This window comes from Corvus brachyrhynchos, unplaced genomic scaffold (assembly GCF_000691975.1).
Source record: "Corvus brachyrhynchos isolate BGI_N302 unplaced genomic scaffold, ASM69197v1 scaffold48, whole genome shotgun sequence".
Lineage (NCBI taxonomy): Eukaryota > Metazoa > Chordata > Aves > Passeriformes > Corvidae > Corvus > Corvus brachyrhynchos.
Genome location: NW_008240027.1, coordinates 3,218,456 through 3,233,826, shown reverse-complemented (window position 1 = coordinate 3,233,826; position 15,371 = coordinate 3,218,456). Strand labels below are relative to the sequence as shown.

Genomic DNA, 15,371 nt, shown 5'->3' with positions numbered 1-15,371 from the left:
CGCGGGGCTCTCGGGACGGCAGCGGCTGTGCCGGGTGGGGGTTCTCCCGGTAACCTCTCTACTCTCCCCAGGTGCAAAGATGGGGTGCTTCACCTTTATCAAGGTCATGATGATCCTCTTCAACCTGGCCATCTTCGTAAGTGCGCCACGGGAGCTGAGGTCTGCGGGAGGGGGTCTCGGGGAGCTCCCGGAGCCGGGTGTGGCGTGGGTCTGGCTGGGCTCTCCTGCCCCTCCGTGTTCCTTTCTGTGGGCTATGGGGTGGAGAGTGTGGGCAGGTGGGTGTAGGTGGGACTTGCAAAGCCCAGAGGGCTGCGCCGTGCTCTGGGGACAGTGGCTGTTGCATCAGCTGCCCCTGTCCCTCGCTGTGCTGAAGCTTGGGAAGGGGTGCTGAGTGCCCCAGAAAAGGGGGTTTGCTGGGTCCCTGCCTGGGGGCCCTACCTCTGTAGGGGAGCAGCCGACGTGTGACTGTGGTGTTGGGGTTCCTGGATGTCGGGAATTCAGAGCACATGTGGGCTCTACTCCCACCCAGGGAGAAGGGTAGTGGAGCTCCCAAGAGCTGCCCTGGCTCTGCAGGAGCCACCTGGAAGAGGGTGTGATAGGATACAGCCTTGGGAAGGAGGGGATGCAGAGCCTTCAGGCTCGCTCTGGTGAAACAACCCCCCTGTAAAGCTCCTGCCAGGATCTGAATGTGGTGGGGAAGGTTGAGTGGGCAGAGGGGAGGACTGGCACAGACTGCAGGCAGCCCAGAGTTCACCTTGCCCAGGAGTGCATGAGTGTCTGTGGCCAGGGGCTGCTCAGCTTCTCCTCTGGGTGGACGGGCAGCTGCCCTGTATGGAGGAACTTGTGGTGGTGTGACGGTGGCCAGGGTCCGAACTGGCGGTGTGGGGTCGTGGGGAGGCTAGTGGCACTGCTGGCACAGAAACCCCTGGGGCTGGGGAGGGGGGCAGCTGTGACACAGCCCAGGGGATGTGCCCAGGGTGGTGGGGTGTGTTTCAGGGTACTGACCCGTCTGCCAATGCCCTGAGCTGCCTGCAGTGCCACAAAGTCTTGCTTTGGTGTGGTGAAAAACTGCTGAGGGGAGAAACACCTGTGCCAGGGCCTTCCCCAAATAGCAAATCTCATGCCTATCTGGAAGCTGATATTGCCTTTCTCCTCCCAGCTCGGTGGCGGGACCCTCCTGGGAGTTGGCATCTGGGTCAAAGTGGATGGAGAGTCATTCCTGAAAATATTTGGGGCGCTCTCCTCTAGCATCCTGCAGGTTGTGAATGTGAGCTATCTTCTCATCGTCATTGGTGCCATCCTGCTGGTGATCGGCTTCCTCGGGTGCTATGGTGCCCAGAAGGAGAGCAAATGTCTCCTGATGATGGTATGGACCTGACTGACCTCCTTACCAAGCTTCGTTTGAGCTGGGGCTGTGGTGGGGGAGACCTGATGGGCAGATTTCTCTGCAAAGATGTTCTCTGTGGATGTTTCCATGTAGTGGCAGTCTGGGTGGCCCTTGGAAGGGCAATGCTGGACTCAAAGTCTGCCCCTGAGCTGAGGTCTCTCTTGGAGCGTGTCCAGAGAGCTCAGCCCCATGCAGGTGGAGGGCTGGAGGACAAGGCTGTGCTGCTCCTGCCCAGGAGCAGAGCTGAAGGCAATGAGGCAGGAGGGCTTGAGCCCTGGGGAAGCTGATGAGTTCCAGGGGCCCCTGAGGGTTCTGGCTGTCTGTTTGACCTCCTGCCCCTTGCTGTGTCCTAGTTCTTCTCAGTGGTGCTGATCATCTTCATTGCTGAAGTTGCTGCTGCCGTGGTGGCTCTGGTCTTCACAGGTCTTGTGAGTGCAATGCCTGAGTCTTGGGTTGGGCTGATCTGGGACCCGTCCTACCCCTTGGGAAAAGAGGAGACACGGGCTGGCAGTGCTGCCCATGGGTGTGGAAGCTGTGCAGTGGTCAGTGCTGCAGGAGGAAGGGATGTTGGCTGCTGCTGGTGGCAGCTACGTGGGTAGGCTGGAGTAGCCTGAGGGTGGTGGGAATGGGGGTTTCTGTTTTATCATAACCCTCATTTTTTAGGCCGAGTTTTGCCCACTTCTTTCTGTTGAGCCCCTCAGTCCCTAACCAGCTTAGGCTTGACACCTCCCCACCTCTGAGGGTGGGAGCCACTGGGGGAGGAAGTCCCTATTGCCTCATGCCGAGCAAACTCACCCCCTTATTAGGCACCTGAGAATCCACCTGGGGAGAAAGGGGACTGCCTCATTAGGCACTGGAGAAGTCAGCCACAGGGCCAACATCATTCCTGGCTCCCTCACTTATCATCGCTTATCAGATGACTCACTGGGCATAAGTGACCTTGGTGCCATAAAACACTGGTTAGTGGGGAAGGCGACAAACTCTCTGTGGGTCAAATGGACATGGTGTGACTTCGGGCTGTGCTGGGTCTGTTTGGTCTCCTCTCCATAGGCTGAGACCAGTATGGGGGTGCTCAGCTCTGTGGTGCTCCCCAGAACCTTCTCTGATGGTGTTTTTCTGCCCTTTCTTCCAGGCAGAGACATTGCTGACAGGTCTGGTGACCCCTCTCCTGAAGGAGAGGTATGGGGTGAACGACACATTCACGCACATCTGGAATGCCACCATGGAAGAGGTGTGCTGAGCCCTGGGGCCCTCACCTGTGGGTCGGGATCCTCCCAACACAGGCTAGGTGGTGCACATCTGGGTGGGACAGTGAGATGGGAGTGGGGACACACCACAATCCTGGATGTGCTGAACTGTCACCACCTCCTCGGCTCCCCAGGTGCCTGGGAATTACCTGCTTGGGACCTAGTGGTGTGAGAGCTGTATGTGATGATGCATGGGGCAAAATCCTGGACCCAAGGTGCCTACTGAGCACCCCACAGAAGCAGGGTTGAGCTGGGTGATACCTTCCATGAGCCAGTGGGGTCCAGGTGGTGTCGGAGCCTGGAGGGAGACCTGAAGGATGCTCTTCCCATGCCTTCCTCTCTCTCCCTCTTAGGTTCACTGCTGTGGCCTGAATAACTACACGGACTTCAACAACTCCTACTTCTATAAGACGTACAACAGCTACCCCAGGCAGTGCTGTGACATGCTGGAGCCCTGCAACGACACGCTGGCTGCAGAAAAGGACATCGAGGTACGGACGTGCCCATGGCTCTTGCCCTCTGGCAGAGCCTGGCTTGGGGTGTGCCTGGGCACAGAGGGGGAGACCTCTCCTGTAGCTCCAGCTCTGCACGTGGTGGTCCCATGGGCTTTAAGTTCTGGGGGGATGCTATGGTGGCCTCGGCTCGTCCCTGGCAGAGACAAGCAAAGCTGTTATGTTGCTCTGGTCACAAGGGGAATGGAGTGGTGTGCCTAATGCTGGGCATGAACCCAGGTACTGCTCTGCCTTTTTAGGTGATTTCCCTGCTTCTTCCCTTCCTTTCCTTGTTCCCCACCCAGTATTTGATCTGAGAAGTGGCTGAGTTGTCCCCTGAAGCCCCCAGACCTTCTCCATGGCTGTGTGCTCTGGGTTGGAGAAGCTGTACCTCCCTTTCTGGGGGATGCTGTGCCCTGGCAATTGGGGTATCACCACCTCTTGCTCATCCTCACCTGCATGGTTGCCTCCTGCAGGGCTGTTTCAAACAGATCTTGGAAGAAATCAAGACAAACGCGGGAGTGGCAGGCGGCGTGGCAGCCGGCATCGCTGCCTTGGAGGTGAGTGCCTGAGCACTGCTGGGCTGCCTCCTCCTTGTGCCTGCAGGTGGGGCTGGGACCAGCCCTGGGGGGTGTTCAGGGGACTGGTGCAGCTCCATGGACCACCTGCAGCTCCAGGCTACTGAGCCTTGTTCCCTGGGCACATCCAGCCCTCCTGCCTTGGCACACTGGGGATGGTGGGCTGTGACCCAAACCTGTGTTGGGGAGGGGAGGCGCACATTTAAGGGGGCTGATTTGCACCTTGCTGCCCCCAGATCGCGGCCATGGCAGTTTCCATGTACCTGTACTGTCGGCTGGATGAGAAGTGACCCCCCGAGGCAGGAGGATGACCTGCCAACCCCCATGCCGGGGTGCACCCGTGGCGTGCCATGCTCTCGGGGGGACCCCGTCCCTCTCTGGGTCTGATGCTCTCCTGTGCACTGTGATTTATAGCTGTATTTTGATCTACTGAGCTGGGATCTGTAGAGTTTGTGTATATTTTTGTACTGATATGGTATATGGAGTCTGTACATAGAGATTTGGGGTGGTTTTTGATTGGGGGAGTTGTTGGGAGAAGCTGCTTGGTCCGTTTGGCTGATACCAGCACGTGATAAAGCAGCACAGGGCTGATACCAGCCGGTGATAAAGGCAGTTCAGGGCTGCTGATCTGGCAATGGCACAGCAATGCCTTGATAAACTCCTGGAGGCGGGTGCTGTACCTCTCCCACGCTGTCCCCACCGTGTCCCCCTGCATCAGTTTTAGGTGGTAACTACACCCTCATAGGGCATGTATCTACTCTTGCACCCATTTTCTGCCACCCCTGGCCTTGTTGCCATGTTGTCCCCTAAAAGAAGGGCTGGCTGGGTGCTGGCTGGTCTCTGCCCCTTCCCTGGCATGAAGACAGCCCTGGTGGTCCCTGGCTCTGCCGGGGCTGGGGCTGCCCCTTATACCCCCTGACATTTTGTGCCTAAGCCCCTCTCCACGCTGTAAAGAAATGCAAATAAATTTTTCATCTTGGATACAAATTATTTTCTGGAGTTGATCTCGGTGTTGCCTTTAATAAATACCCTCTGCCGGGGGGATGCAGGGGTAGGGGCTGCCTTGCCTCCCTCCCACCTTCCCTTCCATGTCCTTGCAGGCAGCACAGCTGTGCCCACAGCCTACCTGCCCTCCTTGCATGTGGCTCCTCACCTGTTCAGGTGCTTGGAAACAGAACAGCCCCATGTTTGCATAACAGACAGGGTGCAGGGGGACCACCAGCCTTGCACCCCCCACCCTCTGCAACAGCACTGCTTGCTCACAGCGTCTGTCAGGGACTGAGCAACAGCTTGGCTTGAAAGGCAGGGCTGGCTGAGGGGTTCCTGCATCCCCATCAGCTGCAGGAACCTGGACTGGGGTGGTGAGGAGGGATGGATCCTGCCAGCCCCACCTCTGAACATCTCCACTCCAGCATTGTCCTGCACTGCCTGTGTGTGATGCATCTGCTCTCCCTCTATGGGTGGGGATGGGGGAGGTCATGGGTGGGCTTGGGGGGTTTCCAGACCCCCTCTTTCCCCAGCACTGCTCCCTCTGTTCCCTTGAGGATATACTTGCTCTGCCTCAGTTTCTCCACTTGGAAAGCACAGCCACCATGGGTGCTCCCAAGGGGCTCCTTCACCCTGTTTTTGCCACAAGGCTTCCTGCCTCTCTGGCTGTGGGGCAGGGCGAGTGGCAGGGGGTCCCCCAGCCTCTCCATGCCCTGCCTTGCTCCCTGTCTGCTGTGCCACCCCCTTATCAGCTCCTGCCCTGGGTACGGGGCTGCACCGAGGCACTGCCATGGTCTGGCATCTCCCTGGTGCCATCCAGTACCTGTCACAGTGGCAGGAGTGGGCAGGGGACAGTGAGACAGGCATAGGCACCCACTCCCCACCTTGGGTTCCTCAGCCCTGGGGCCATGGGATTTGGCCCTGCCTCCTGGCAAGGTGTGGGGGGAAGCTGCCAGAAAATAGCCTTGTCTTTCCTGGACAGGTGAATAGGTTCCAGTTCTACCATAAACTGGCGCCACCTCATGGGTGACGTCAGGGCTTTTATGACTCTTTTTTCCCTCTCCAAGGCTGTAGGAGCTGCCAGGCACCCCTTCCTAGAGGTGTTGTGGTGCCCAGGAACCAGCTGGCACAGTGCTGGGCACACCCAGCCATGTCCTCCTCTGCCCCTTGTTTCTGGGATGCCTTGCAGAGCTGAATCCCGGTACACACCCTCTCACCATCACCCCTGCAGGGTTGAGCAGGCTCAGGGGTGATGCCTGGCCAGCTGCTGCCTTCCACCTTCACAACTCCTCCCAGCCATGGGGCAGGACAGGCTGTTTCTGTGGCACTGAGCTTTGTAAATAGCCCTGCAAACACTGGCTTGGTTCCTGCCCTCCACCTGCCGGGAAAACTTGAAGGACCAGTTTCTCCTTGCAGATGTGACTCCTCCCAGTTGCCCTTTGCGGCTCTTGGCTGCCCTGGCAGCCAAAAGCAGAGCAGTGGGGGGTAAACTGGACTGGCATAGCCTCCCTGTGCTCCCTCTGTGCCCCTGCCCTCCACTGCCACAGCCTTTGGGCTCTCCAAGGAGATCCCATTCCAGCTGGTTCCCCACCAGCCCCGCGGCACATCCCAGCCCAACCATCCCCACCAGCCCATGTGGGTGCCACCAGGCACCTCTGCACCTTGTACCCCTTAGACTTGCCCAGTTCTCCCAGACTGGCATGCTGGGGCCATCAGAAACCGACAGCACAAGGCCGAAATGTCCCCGAGGGCTTGTGGTGGCAAACAGAAACTTCCTTATTGCTCCCGGGAAGATGGCAGGAGATGGCTCGAGCACTTGACGCATCTGGGTGTGTGCCAAAGTGGGGATTCTTCTTTTCCGCCTGGGACACAGGGTGAGGGAAGGCAGGAGGGGAAAGTCTCCCTGCAGGGACGTTGGGAAAGCAGCCAGTGCCATGATGGGAGCTGCGCACAGACCAAAATTCCTGGGGATTTGTAGGGTGCGCTCTCCACCGGCATCGCTTGCCCCGGGGCACAGCAGGCAAACCCTGTGTGGTGCAGGCGCCTGTGCTGGCAGGGAGTGGGCAGTGATCAGCAATTCAGGAAAGGAGCCGCCCCCTCCTTCCTGGGAATTAGCGTTGATAGGAACAGGCACATGAAAAGAAGGAGGAACTGCAACTCTTTGGGTTTGTGCTGATAAAGGGGGTAAAACTAAGAAGCAAAAGCAAACTCATCCAGCACTAACTGCCCAAGGAGTGCCCGCTGTGGGGAATTTCCCCTGCCTGCCGTAGCAGCCTGGCCAGGATGTTCCAAGAGTGGGGGGAAGAGGATATCCTTGAAGGGCGCAGGCTGGTCCAGGGGAAAAAGCGAGCCAATGCACACTTTCCCTGGCACAGACTTCCTGCTTGACTCCCCTTCTCCTCTTCCTCAGAGATAAACCATCCCGAGTGCCAGCCTAAGGCCAACGGTGCTTTTTAGGCAGCTCCCTGCCCTAATTGTTTGCCGAGATATCAGAGGAGGCGATGCAAGGGCTATTCAAACGGCAGCAGGCAGGAGCTGACATTGAGCCTGGCGTGTTAATCATTAATGCTGCACTGGGCAGGAATGGCACAATAACTCACAGCAATCCTGGATAGCCAGTTGAAGATTAATTTGCCACCTACCTTAGATGTGGGCACAGGAGGTGGCAGCCCTGTGTCCACAGGCACAGCAGGGAACAGGGACAGGAATGGGCTGGGTGCAGGGAAAGAACCCCCCCACAGCTGAGAAAAAGGGGAGAAGCCAAGCAGAGCCCCTTCCTGGGAGCAGTTTGGGCACCTTGGCATTTATGACTTTTCATTCATAAATGCATCTGGCATTTATGACTTTTTATGAAGCGGAGGGTGCTGAAAATTTCGGATCAGTTCCCTGGGCTGGGATGCAAGTGGCTGGACACAGCACCATTGACTCCCTCCCACACAGGGAAGGAGATGGGGCCAGCACACACAGCATCCCTCTAGTGCTGAGATCTCTCCGTTCAAGAGAACCGGGTGTGTTATCCCAGAGGACTCTGGCTGGAAGGCACTTTCCTCCATCTGTGGGGCACAGAAGAACCGATGTGCCATGGGAAGGGTCAGTGTGGACCTTGTCTGCCACATAGCAGCCCATCATCAGAGCACAGGGACTTCCTGCTTCCCCGGCCCAGAGATCTCCAACAAAAAACCATAATGCATAGAAATAAACACCACCAGAAATCATGCAAAATTCCCCACCCCCCACAAGCTCTGGAAAGGTCAAGTTTCATGCCAATGCTATTTTGCTTTTGTTTAATTATCAGCCAGCTCCTGGGAGGTGGAGCACCCCGGACAGGTTCTCCTTTGTGCAGCTGCACAAAGCCAGGGAGGCCGGGCTGGGGGGGCTGCAGGGGCTGGTGAGAACTGCAGCTCGGGCAGCACGTGCTGCAGCTGCTGCCTCATGGGGCTGAGCTGTGGCAGCCACTGCATCGGACTTCCAGGGCAGGCAGGCGAGGGGCCAGTGGCCCAGCCAGCTCTTGGGCCAGCCGGGAATGCTCCAGCACCAGCAGGATACACCAGGAAGTGAGAGAGATCCCCCAAGATGAGAGCCCCTCACCAAGCACCCGGGGCTATGCAAGAAACTTCTGCTAAGGGGTTGCCCAGCCAGAGAGCTGTGCTTGGTCCTGGGGAGGGGCTGGCAGCCCTGCCTGGCTGCAGGGGTCAGGCAGGGGAGCCGGAGGCAGCAGGAGGCAGCTGGTGCATGCTGGTGGCTGACACTCTCCCAGTGCCTCTTTATTTCAGTCCTGTGGTCTCTGCCCCTGAAATGGGTGCATCCCCAGCCCTCCCAGGGCTCCCTGCCCCATGGGGGCAGGTATTTGGAATGGTCAAGAGGGTGACAAGGCTGTAGTTCTCAGGATACAGCAGCTGGCGTTGCCAGGAAGAAGATGGGGGCGAGTCACCAGGCAGCTCGTCAAAGTTTCCATCAGTTGCTGAACTGAAGATAAAAGTGATAAAGCTCAAGGAGGAAACAGCTCACAAACAGCTCGCACCACACAGAGGACCTCTGCTGGCACAGGCCTGGGGCCACTGTTAGCCCATGGCCAGGCCTGCACAACCCTAGGCAGAGCAAGACACCAGAGAACAGGGGTCTGTCCTTTCCAGGGACCCCGGCCCTGGACCCTGCACAAGGCCAGCTAAGAAACACACGAGGCTCAACAGCTTTGCAATGTTTACTCTTGAAAAAATAATTCAATTCAGAAAGCGTCAAACCCTGGTGATGCCACACACCCAGCCCTGCCACGGCTGCCACCCCAGAGCCTTGCTGGGGGAACGGGGAGGGACGGAGAACAGCACCCTATAGGCCTGGTGTGTTGTGTGGAGAAGGGGGAGCCTAAAGCCCACCAGTCAAGTCCTGCTGTCACTGAGAGCAGGGAGCCACAGACCCCTGGCTGGCAGGGGAGTAGAGGAGAACTCATGTTTAGCCATCCCCTATCCCTAGGACCACCTTCCCCAGCCCCAAGAGGAGCTGGGAGGAAGCCAAGCATGAGCCCTACCCGAGAAGGGATTCATTTATTTTCAAAGGGAAGAGAAACTGAGCCTTGGGAACAGAGGTGCCAAGGAAAGGGCAATGGAGAGCCACGGAAGTTTTTCCAAAGCAGGGCATAGGGAGCAAGCTACTTGTTCTCAGAAGAAGACAAGTCCCTTTTCCATCCTCTTAAAAGACCTGCTTTACCCTGAGGGCCAGCACAGGGCCACAAGGGGCCAGGGGCCACCTGCCCACTGGCTGCCAGAGGAGAGTCCCACAGAAGGGCAGCACTGGGGGGGGGGGGGGCAGGGCTGAGCCCCAGACCAGTAGTGCAGCCTCAAGGGTGCCACCCTGCACGCTCTTGTTCCCTTCCTGCATCCATCCCATCCCACCTGCTGGGGCAGGCATGCAAGGGCCTGTGAAGGTCAGAGTCCCTGCAGTCATGCTAGAGCTGTGCTGCATCCACCCTGGGATCATCTTGGCCAAGAGGAGTTTCCTGGTTCACAAGTTTTCATTCCTATTCTGGGCAAGGGAGGAAAGCAGGGAACAGAGGGTGGAGCCAGGGGGACAAGAGACAAACCTCCCATGACTGCCCCTGCACAGGTGGGGGGCTGCCAGCTCTCCATGATGCTTCCTGTGATCTGCCCCTTCCCAGAAGCAATAAATAAATAAGTTAGTGTAGTGTAGACCCCAATGCTCAGTTCACAGTGAGAAAATGAAGGAGAAGAGCCCCTGTGACCTCAGGGAAAGGACTGAGCAGCAACTCCTTCTCCCAAAGGCAAGCCAGAGCACTGCATCCCTGCCCAAGGCCAGGGGATGGGCAGAGAATGGATCTCTTGCTGCACGGGTGAGAGCAGCTGTACTGAGCAAGGGGACCAGGACTGCCCCCTCGGGGTGCAGAGACATTAGTACCGAATGGTTGGGGATGGGAGGGGGCCCTGGGATCCTTCCTAAGGCACGGAACCCCCTCCCTCTCCCTCTGCACAAGGGGTCTACCACAGCAGGAGGCACAGGCTGCCCATCCCAGACCAGCTCACAGCTTGCCTGCCAGCAACTTACTGCAGTAAGGGTGGGGATTCAGGAGAAGAAACTCCCTCTGCCTTCAGCAAAAGCAGGGGATACCTAGGCAGGGAGAATGGAGAGACAGGGTACAGCACCACAGGCAAGGACCATAGTGCAGCATCTCTCGTTCCAGAGGACCCCGGCCCCCCCTGCCCCTGCAGCCAGGGGATGCCTGCTGGCTGCTCCCATCTCGCTCTGCAAGGCACTTTCACCCCCTCTCCCACGACCCAGGGGCAGGGCTGCTCCCCACAGAGAAGGTGGGTGAGAGCAGTCTGAACCAGAGCACACAGCCTGGTCCACTTCTATCTACATCACCTCCAGCTCCCAGAACTGACTGCCCTCGTGCTGGGTGTGGGGTGTCCCCTCCGTGTCCGCAGCAAGTCCAGCTCCTCTTCAGCATTCCCTTTTCTGTGAGCTGGGCTGCACCACTGCCTGCAGCCCACGGAGCAAAGCCAGTGTGCAGGAAGATGTCCAGCCCAGCACAGAGTCTTCAAGGTGCATCCATCGTGCAGGTGACAGGAGAGATGCTGGAATATCCCCTCTTCAGCACTGTGTTCACCATGGGGCACAAAGCCAGCAGGCAAGAGTTAATAAATAACACCCAGCTGGCAGGCTGCAGCACTTGCACCATGCTGCCTTCTCAGGACTTTGGGGCCAAAAAGGAGAGCAGAGGTGTTTCTTGAGGCCCCCTCTAGGCTCCAGTTGAGCATCTCCTTCCTCCAACCTTGCCCAGCCAGGGGGCAAAAGGAGCAGCGTTAGTAGAGTGTCTGTGTTAAAAAAACCCAAGTTCCTGGGATGGGGGTGGCCTATCTACAGGGAAGGACCCTGTCCTGTGCATCAGCAAGGGAAACCACAACAGGGAGCTGGAGGGAGCCCAACATCTGCTTTTGCAGCCCAAAGCAGGAGTCTGTATCCAGTCACCAGCCTCCGAGAGCTGCTGCCAACTCTGTCTCTGCACTGTGGGGGCCTCTGTGCTCCCCAGGTCCCCTCTGCTTCCAGCTGCCAGCCTCACGTCTGCTCTGCTGCTGGAACCGCTGGCACTGCCACCGCCCCCTCCTCCTTGGCAGGGGGCTCCATGTAGATTGGTGTCACTGACGAGGGCTTCTTGGACCTGCAGGTGAGGGGGCTGGATGGGAGCAGGCAGGGCTGGTGGTCCCCCTCAGGACCCCAATTTCCAACAGCACTGCCTGGCATGATCTCCTTCCCACTGTGAATCTCCAGCCCTGGGAATGTATCCCGTCCCCCCTCCCACCACACTGATTAAGAAGTGGCGATGGTGTCCCCCCAGGATTGGGCTGGGACTGAAGTGGATGATGGTGTGTGCCAGGCAGGGGACAGTGCTGTAAGGATGGGGCATTACTCAGACCCTTGTGTCCCTGATACTCACGAGTAGGGGGAGGCAGGGACCCCCACCACAAGGAAGTGGTTCTTCTTGCGGAAGAGCCGCCACAGCCCCTTGTGGTTCCCGCGGACATCCAGGTCCCAGATGTGGAGGCACTAGGATAGTGGGGAGGGAGGAAAAGGCATCAGATCCTGGGGATGGACAGCAGGGCCAGGCATCCCCTGGCATGGGAAGAGGCACAACCCCTGCTCTCAACGAGACACAGCAGAGAGGACTGCACCCCAAGACTGGAGTGGCACAGGGCTGCATCCCTCCAGCCACACCAAGAGCTTCAACAGCACCCAGGGACAGTGAGAACCCATTTGGTGACCTGTGTCAATGCCATGGGCAAACCCAAGAACAACAGCCAGGCATTTCCCACCGATGCAGAGACCAGTGCAGGGCTGAGGACAGGCCATGTCAGGGGCCTCACCTTGGCAAGTTGAGTCCAGGTGGTGAAATCCGCTTCCTGCTCCATCCTGATAAACATGACATAGACCCTGCCCTCGGTGTCGGGCACGAAGGAGTCCTCACAGGGGTTCTTGCTGTGGTCCAAGACCTCAGCCTCACTGTGGAAATGGAACAGGGAGTGAGAGGGGACACCCTCTCCCCTTCTCCCCACTCCCATGCAGACTACTTCAGACATGCAAAACGTGGCTGGGGTCACCAGGGCCACCTCCACCTTTCCTTCTGTTATGGTTCACCCAGTGTGCCCCGTGGTCTCCCCACCTTCCCGCAGGCACTCACCCCAGGAGCCGATGAATTTCGGTCTCATAGTTATCCTTCCTCAAGCTGTTGGAGAGGAGAGAACACAGAGATCAGGGCAGAGTCAGACAGTTTGATCCAAACTTAAGACTGCCCCAGTGTAACACTAAAGGCAGCTGAAAACAATAAATGGAGGGTGGGGACTGCCACACATTCTTGAGATGTGGCACCCTTCAACAGGTGCCCCTGGAGCACAGGGTAGCCAAACCCAAACTTGCAAAAACCACTGCCAGCACTCCCCAGCAGAGGCCAGTGTGCTGATACGGGAGGTTATGGCTGCTCCAGATGGGAAATGACTCCAGCACAAGGAGACAAGGGTCAGGCCAAGCAACTGTTTCATCAAGATCTCATTGTGACCAACACTCACCTCTCCACATTTTTAAGCTGGACATTTGGAACTGTGTTGAACTTGTGCTTCTTGAAATAGGCTTCCTGGGAGGAAGAGAGACAGGAGGGAAGGAAAACCAAGTTTGATCACGGGTCAGCAATATCTGGAGATCACCTCAGGCATCCCCACTACTTGGGGAGGTGTCCGAGTCAGAGCTCAGCAGCAGGACAGGGCGTGGGGGCTGCGCGAGGTCACTCACATGGAAGTAGCCATTCATGTTGAGCCCCACAATGCCGAAGTGGTAGGAGCGCGAGATGTCCGGGATGATGCACTCCCGGCCCTTCCGCTGCTCAGGCATCCGCATCCACATGTCCCAGTCCCAGAGCTGGGGAGGGAAAACTGCTACTCACACTCAAGTCTGGGGACAGGGTTTGGTAGTGTGGCCATCCAGGGACCTTTATGGGTGCCCACACCAGGTCCAGTCCCCCTCTTTGGCCCCAGCTCTATGGATGGTTATGCTCCTCGTCAAGTCACTGCCTGTCCCAAATCCATTCTGCTTGGGCATCCTTCCCAGTATAAGCACAGGGATAGCTCCTCCAGGAGCTGTACACCCAGGGACTGGGTGAAGATCAGGGCAGAGATGGGGGTGCAGAAGACAGGGTCTCCAACGTACTCACCTTCTCAGGGGTTGGCCACTTTGGCTCCAGCTCATCCTTGTACAGGCTCTTCCGGAGGACCCATCCCAGGCCTGGCATGGTTTCCACACGGTACAGGAGTGAGGGGTCCTCAGCTGTGTGCTCATAGCCCTGCAATGTTATGGGGAGTGCTCAGCACCCTGAATGCACCCCTCCCCCACCAAAAAAAGGGAGGCATCGTGCTCCATTGACTTTCTCATCACGGGAAGAAGGGAACAACCACTGGGAAGCACATGGCAGGGACAGGATGGTGATTTGCAGGGGCACTTCTGAAGAGTTCAGGGCTGGGGAGACAGACCCGCTTAGGATGAAAGTAGGGGGACACACTCTACTTTAAAGATGGAACCTGAACCCCAGTCTGACATGGGAACAACACAGCAGAGCAGAGGTGGCCCTGCTTCACCATCCTTCCCTGACCCACCTGGTCGTTCCAAGCAGAGATGCAGTACAGGCTCTCATCCTCCTCCAGAAGGTGAATTGACTGGCTCAGAAAGCTAAGGAAAGAGTTGACTCTGGTCAAACATCCTTCTACCATGCAAACCAAGGCAAACGGTCCACCAGGAGATGAGCACCCAAACAAGCTAAGCTGCATCTCCTCCTCATTGTCTCCTGCCCATCAGTTTCTTCTCCTTAAGAACAAACAAGCAGCATTAGATGCTGCCCCTGTCATCTGGCTATGGGGCAGCCCCAACCATGTGTGCACAGAATGGATCAGTATCCCCAAAAAGCAAACCAGGAAGAGATCCCCAACCCTGAAGTCAGCCTGCACTGATTGCCAGGACTGAAAGCAGAGCTCAGTTCTGGCTGTTGCCTGGGGTCTGCTCAGACTCAGATAAGTGAGGTACAGCATGGCAAGGATCTGGTCTCTCCTGAGCATATAGAGAGCTTCCAGGAAATGGTCCACCTACAGAGGAACCCACAACTTTACCTGAAGAAGTCAACGGAAATGTCAAGATCTTCCTCCAGAACCACAGCAAATTTAGCATCCTGTAGAGCAAGGAGAACATCAGAAGCGTGGAGATGAACAGGACAGAGCAGAGCCACAAGCAGTGTTCCCTGCCTGTGTGGTTCCTTGCCCCACAGGACTGATCCCAGCTCCTGTGGGATAGGGATCACAAATGCCAGGGAAAGCCTGCGCTGTAGCAGTCCCACTCACCGGGAACAGGTTGAAGGTTGCAGTCAGACTGGCTTTGTAGTGCTACAAGAAAAGACAATCATTGCCCATGTTAGCATCAACCTGGCACAGATGTGGGGCTAAGCCTGCCTCCCTCAAATGCTATTGGAGGTCCCTGGAAATAACTGTCCCAGGATTTGGAAAGCTCTCTCACCTGGGAAACTCTGGCATTTTTAATGCTGATGGGAGTGTGCTGTATTCCTGAGAGGCCAAACAGCTCCACGACATCCATCGGCTCCTGCAATGGAAAAAGTAAAAAGCTCCTCAAATGTGTGGGTCATACTCCCCTCCCCTGCCTGTGTCAGCTCCCCAGGACAACAGGAACATCCCCTGCAGGTGCCTGTCTTCTTGGGGACTAGTGAGGCTCAGTATACACCCTGCAGCACAGAGCTTGCCAAACCTTTGTGGCCCTTCAGCCCTTCAGTATCACCATGACTTCGTTAGCATTTTTTGCAGACCCAAAGTTGTATCCAAGAATGTCTGAGAGGTCCCAGATTCCCAGTCCCCCATAGACAGTGCAGAGAGAAAACAGGTACAGCCAGGACCATCTAGTAGCTGCTTAATGGCAAGACCACAATCAACTCAATGTTCTCTCACAGTTGCCAAGAAAAGGACCTTTCTGACCAAGCACAGGGGTCAGAAGCAATCCAAATTTGGGCTGACATATCTCTGCCCCAAGAAGGAGCCACCAAGGCCTTCTCCATCCCCTTACTGTGCATCCCACCTCCTACCCACAGGAGAGAGAAGGAACTCCCATTGTACCAACCCTTCCCTCTTTC

General features: G+C 57.1%; 2 protein-coding genes across 2 annotated transcripts in view; one reads left to right on the top strand and one right to left on the bottom strand.

Annotated features, from left to right (window-relative positions):
* Positions 1-24: 24 nt before the first annotated feature.
* Positions 25-4,693, top strand: TSPAN1 (tetraspanin 1). Its single transcript, XM_017743478.1, has 7 exons — positions 25-136; positions 1,160-1,366; positions 1,741-1,815; positions 2,520-2,618; positions 2,988-3,125; positions 3,602-3,685; positions 3,940-4,693. The coding sequence occupies exons 1-7, from the start codon at positions 80-82 to the stop codon at positions 3,991-3,993; spliced, it is 714 nt and encodes a 237-aa protein (XP_017598967.1). The 5' UTR covers positions 25-79; the 3' UTR covers positions 3,994-4,693.
* A 4,180-nt stretch (positions 4,694-8,873) lies between these two features.
* Positions 8,874-15,371, bottom strand: part of POMGNT1 (protein O-linked mannose N-acetylglucosaminyltransferase 1 (beta 1,2-)) — a 16,017-nt gene continuing 9,519 nt past the window's right edge. The window contains exons 12-22 of the mRNA XM_008640769.2: positions 14,747-14,830; positions 14,575-14,616; positions 14,347-14,405; positions 13,840-13,912; positions 13,401-13,529; positions 12,983-13,108; positions 12,763-12,827; positions 12,378-12,422; positions 12,064-12,199; positions 11,637-11,746; positions 8,874-11,360 (exon numbers count right to left, since the gene is read on the bottom strand). Coding sequence (XP_008638991.1) covers positions 11,258-11,360; positions 11,637-11,746; positions 12,064-12,199; positions 12,378-12,422; positions 12,763-12,827; positions 12,983-13,108; positions 13,401-13,529; positions 13,840-13,912; positions 14,347-14,405; positions 14,575-14,616; positions 14,747-14,830 — 972 coding nt within the window. The 3' untranslated portion in view covers positions 8,874-11,257. The remainder of the gene's footprint in view (positions 11,361-11,636; positions 11,747-12,063; positions 12,200-12,377; positions 12,423-12,762; positions 12,828-12,982; positions 13,109-13,400; positions 13,530-13,839; positions 13,913-14,346; positions 14,406-14,574; positions 14,617-14,746; positions 14,831-15,371) is intronic.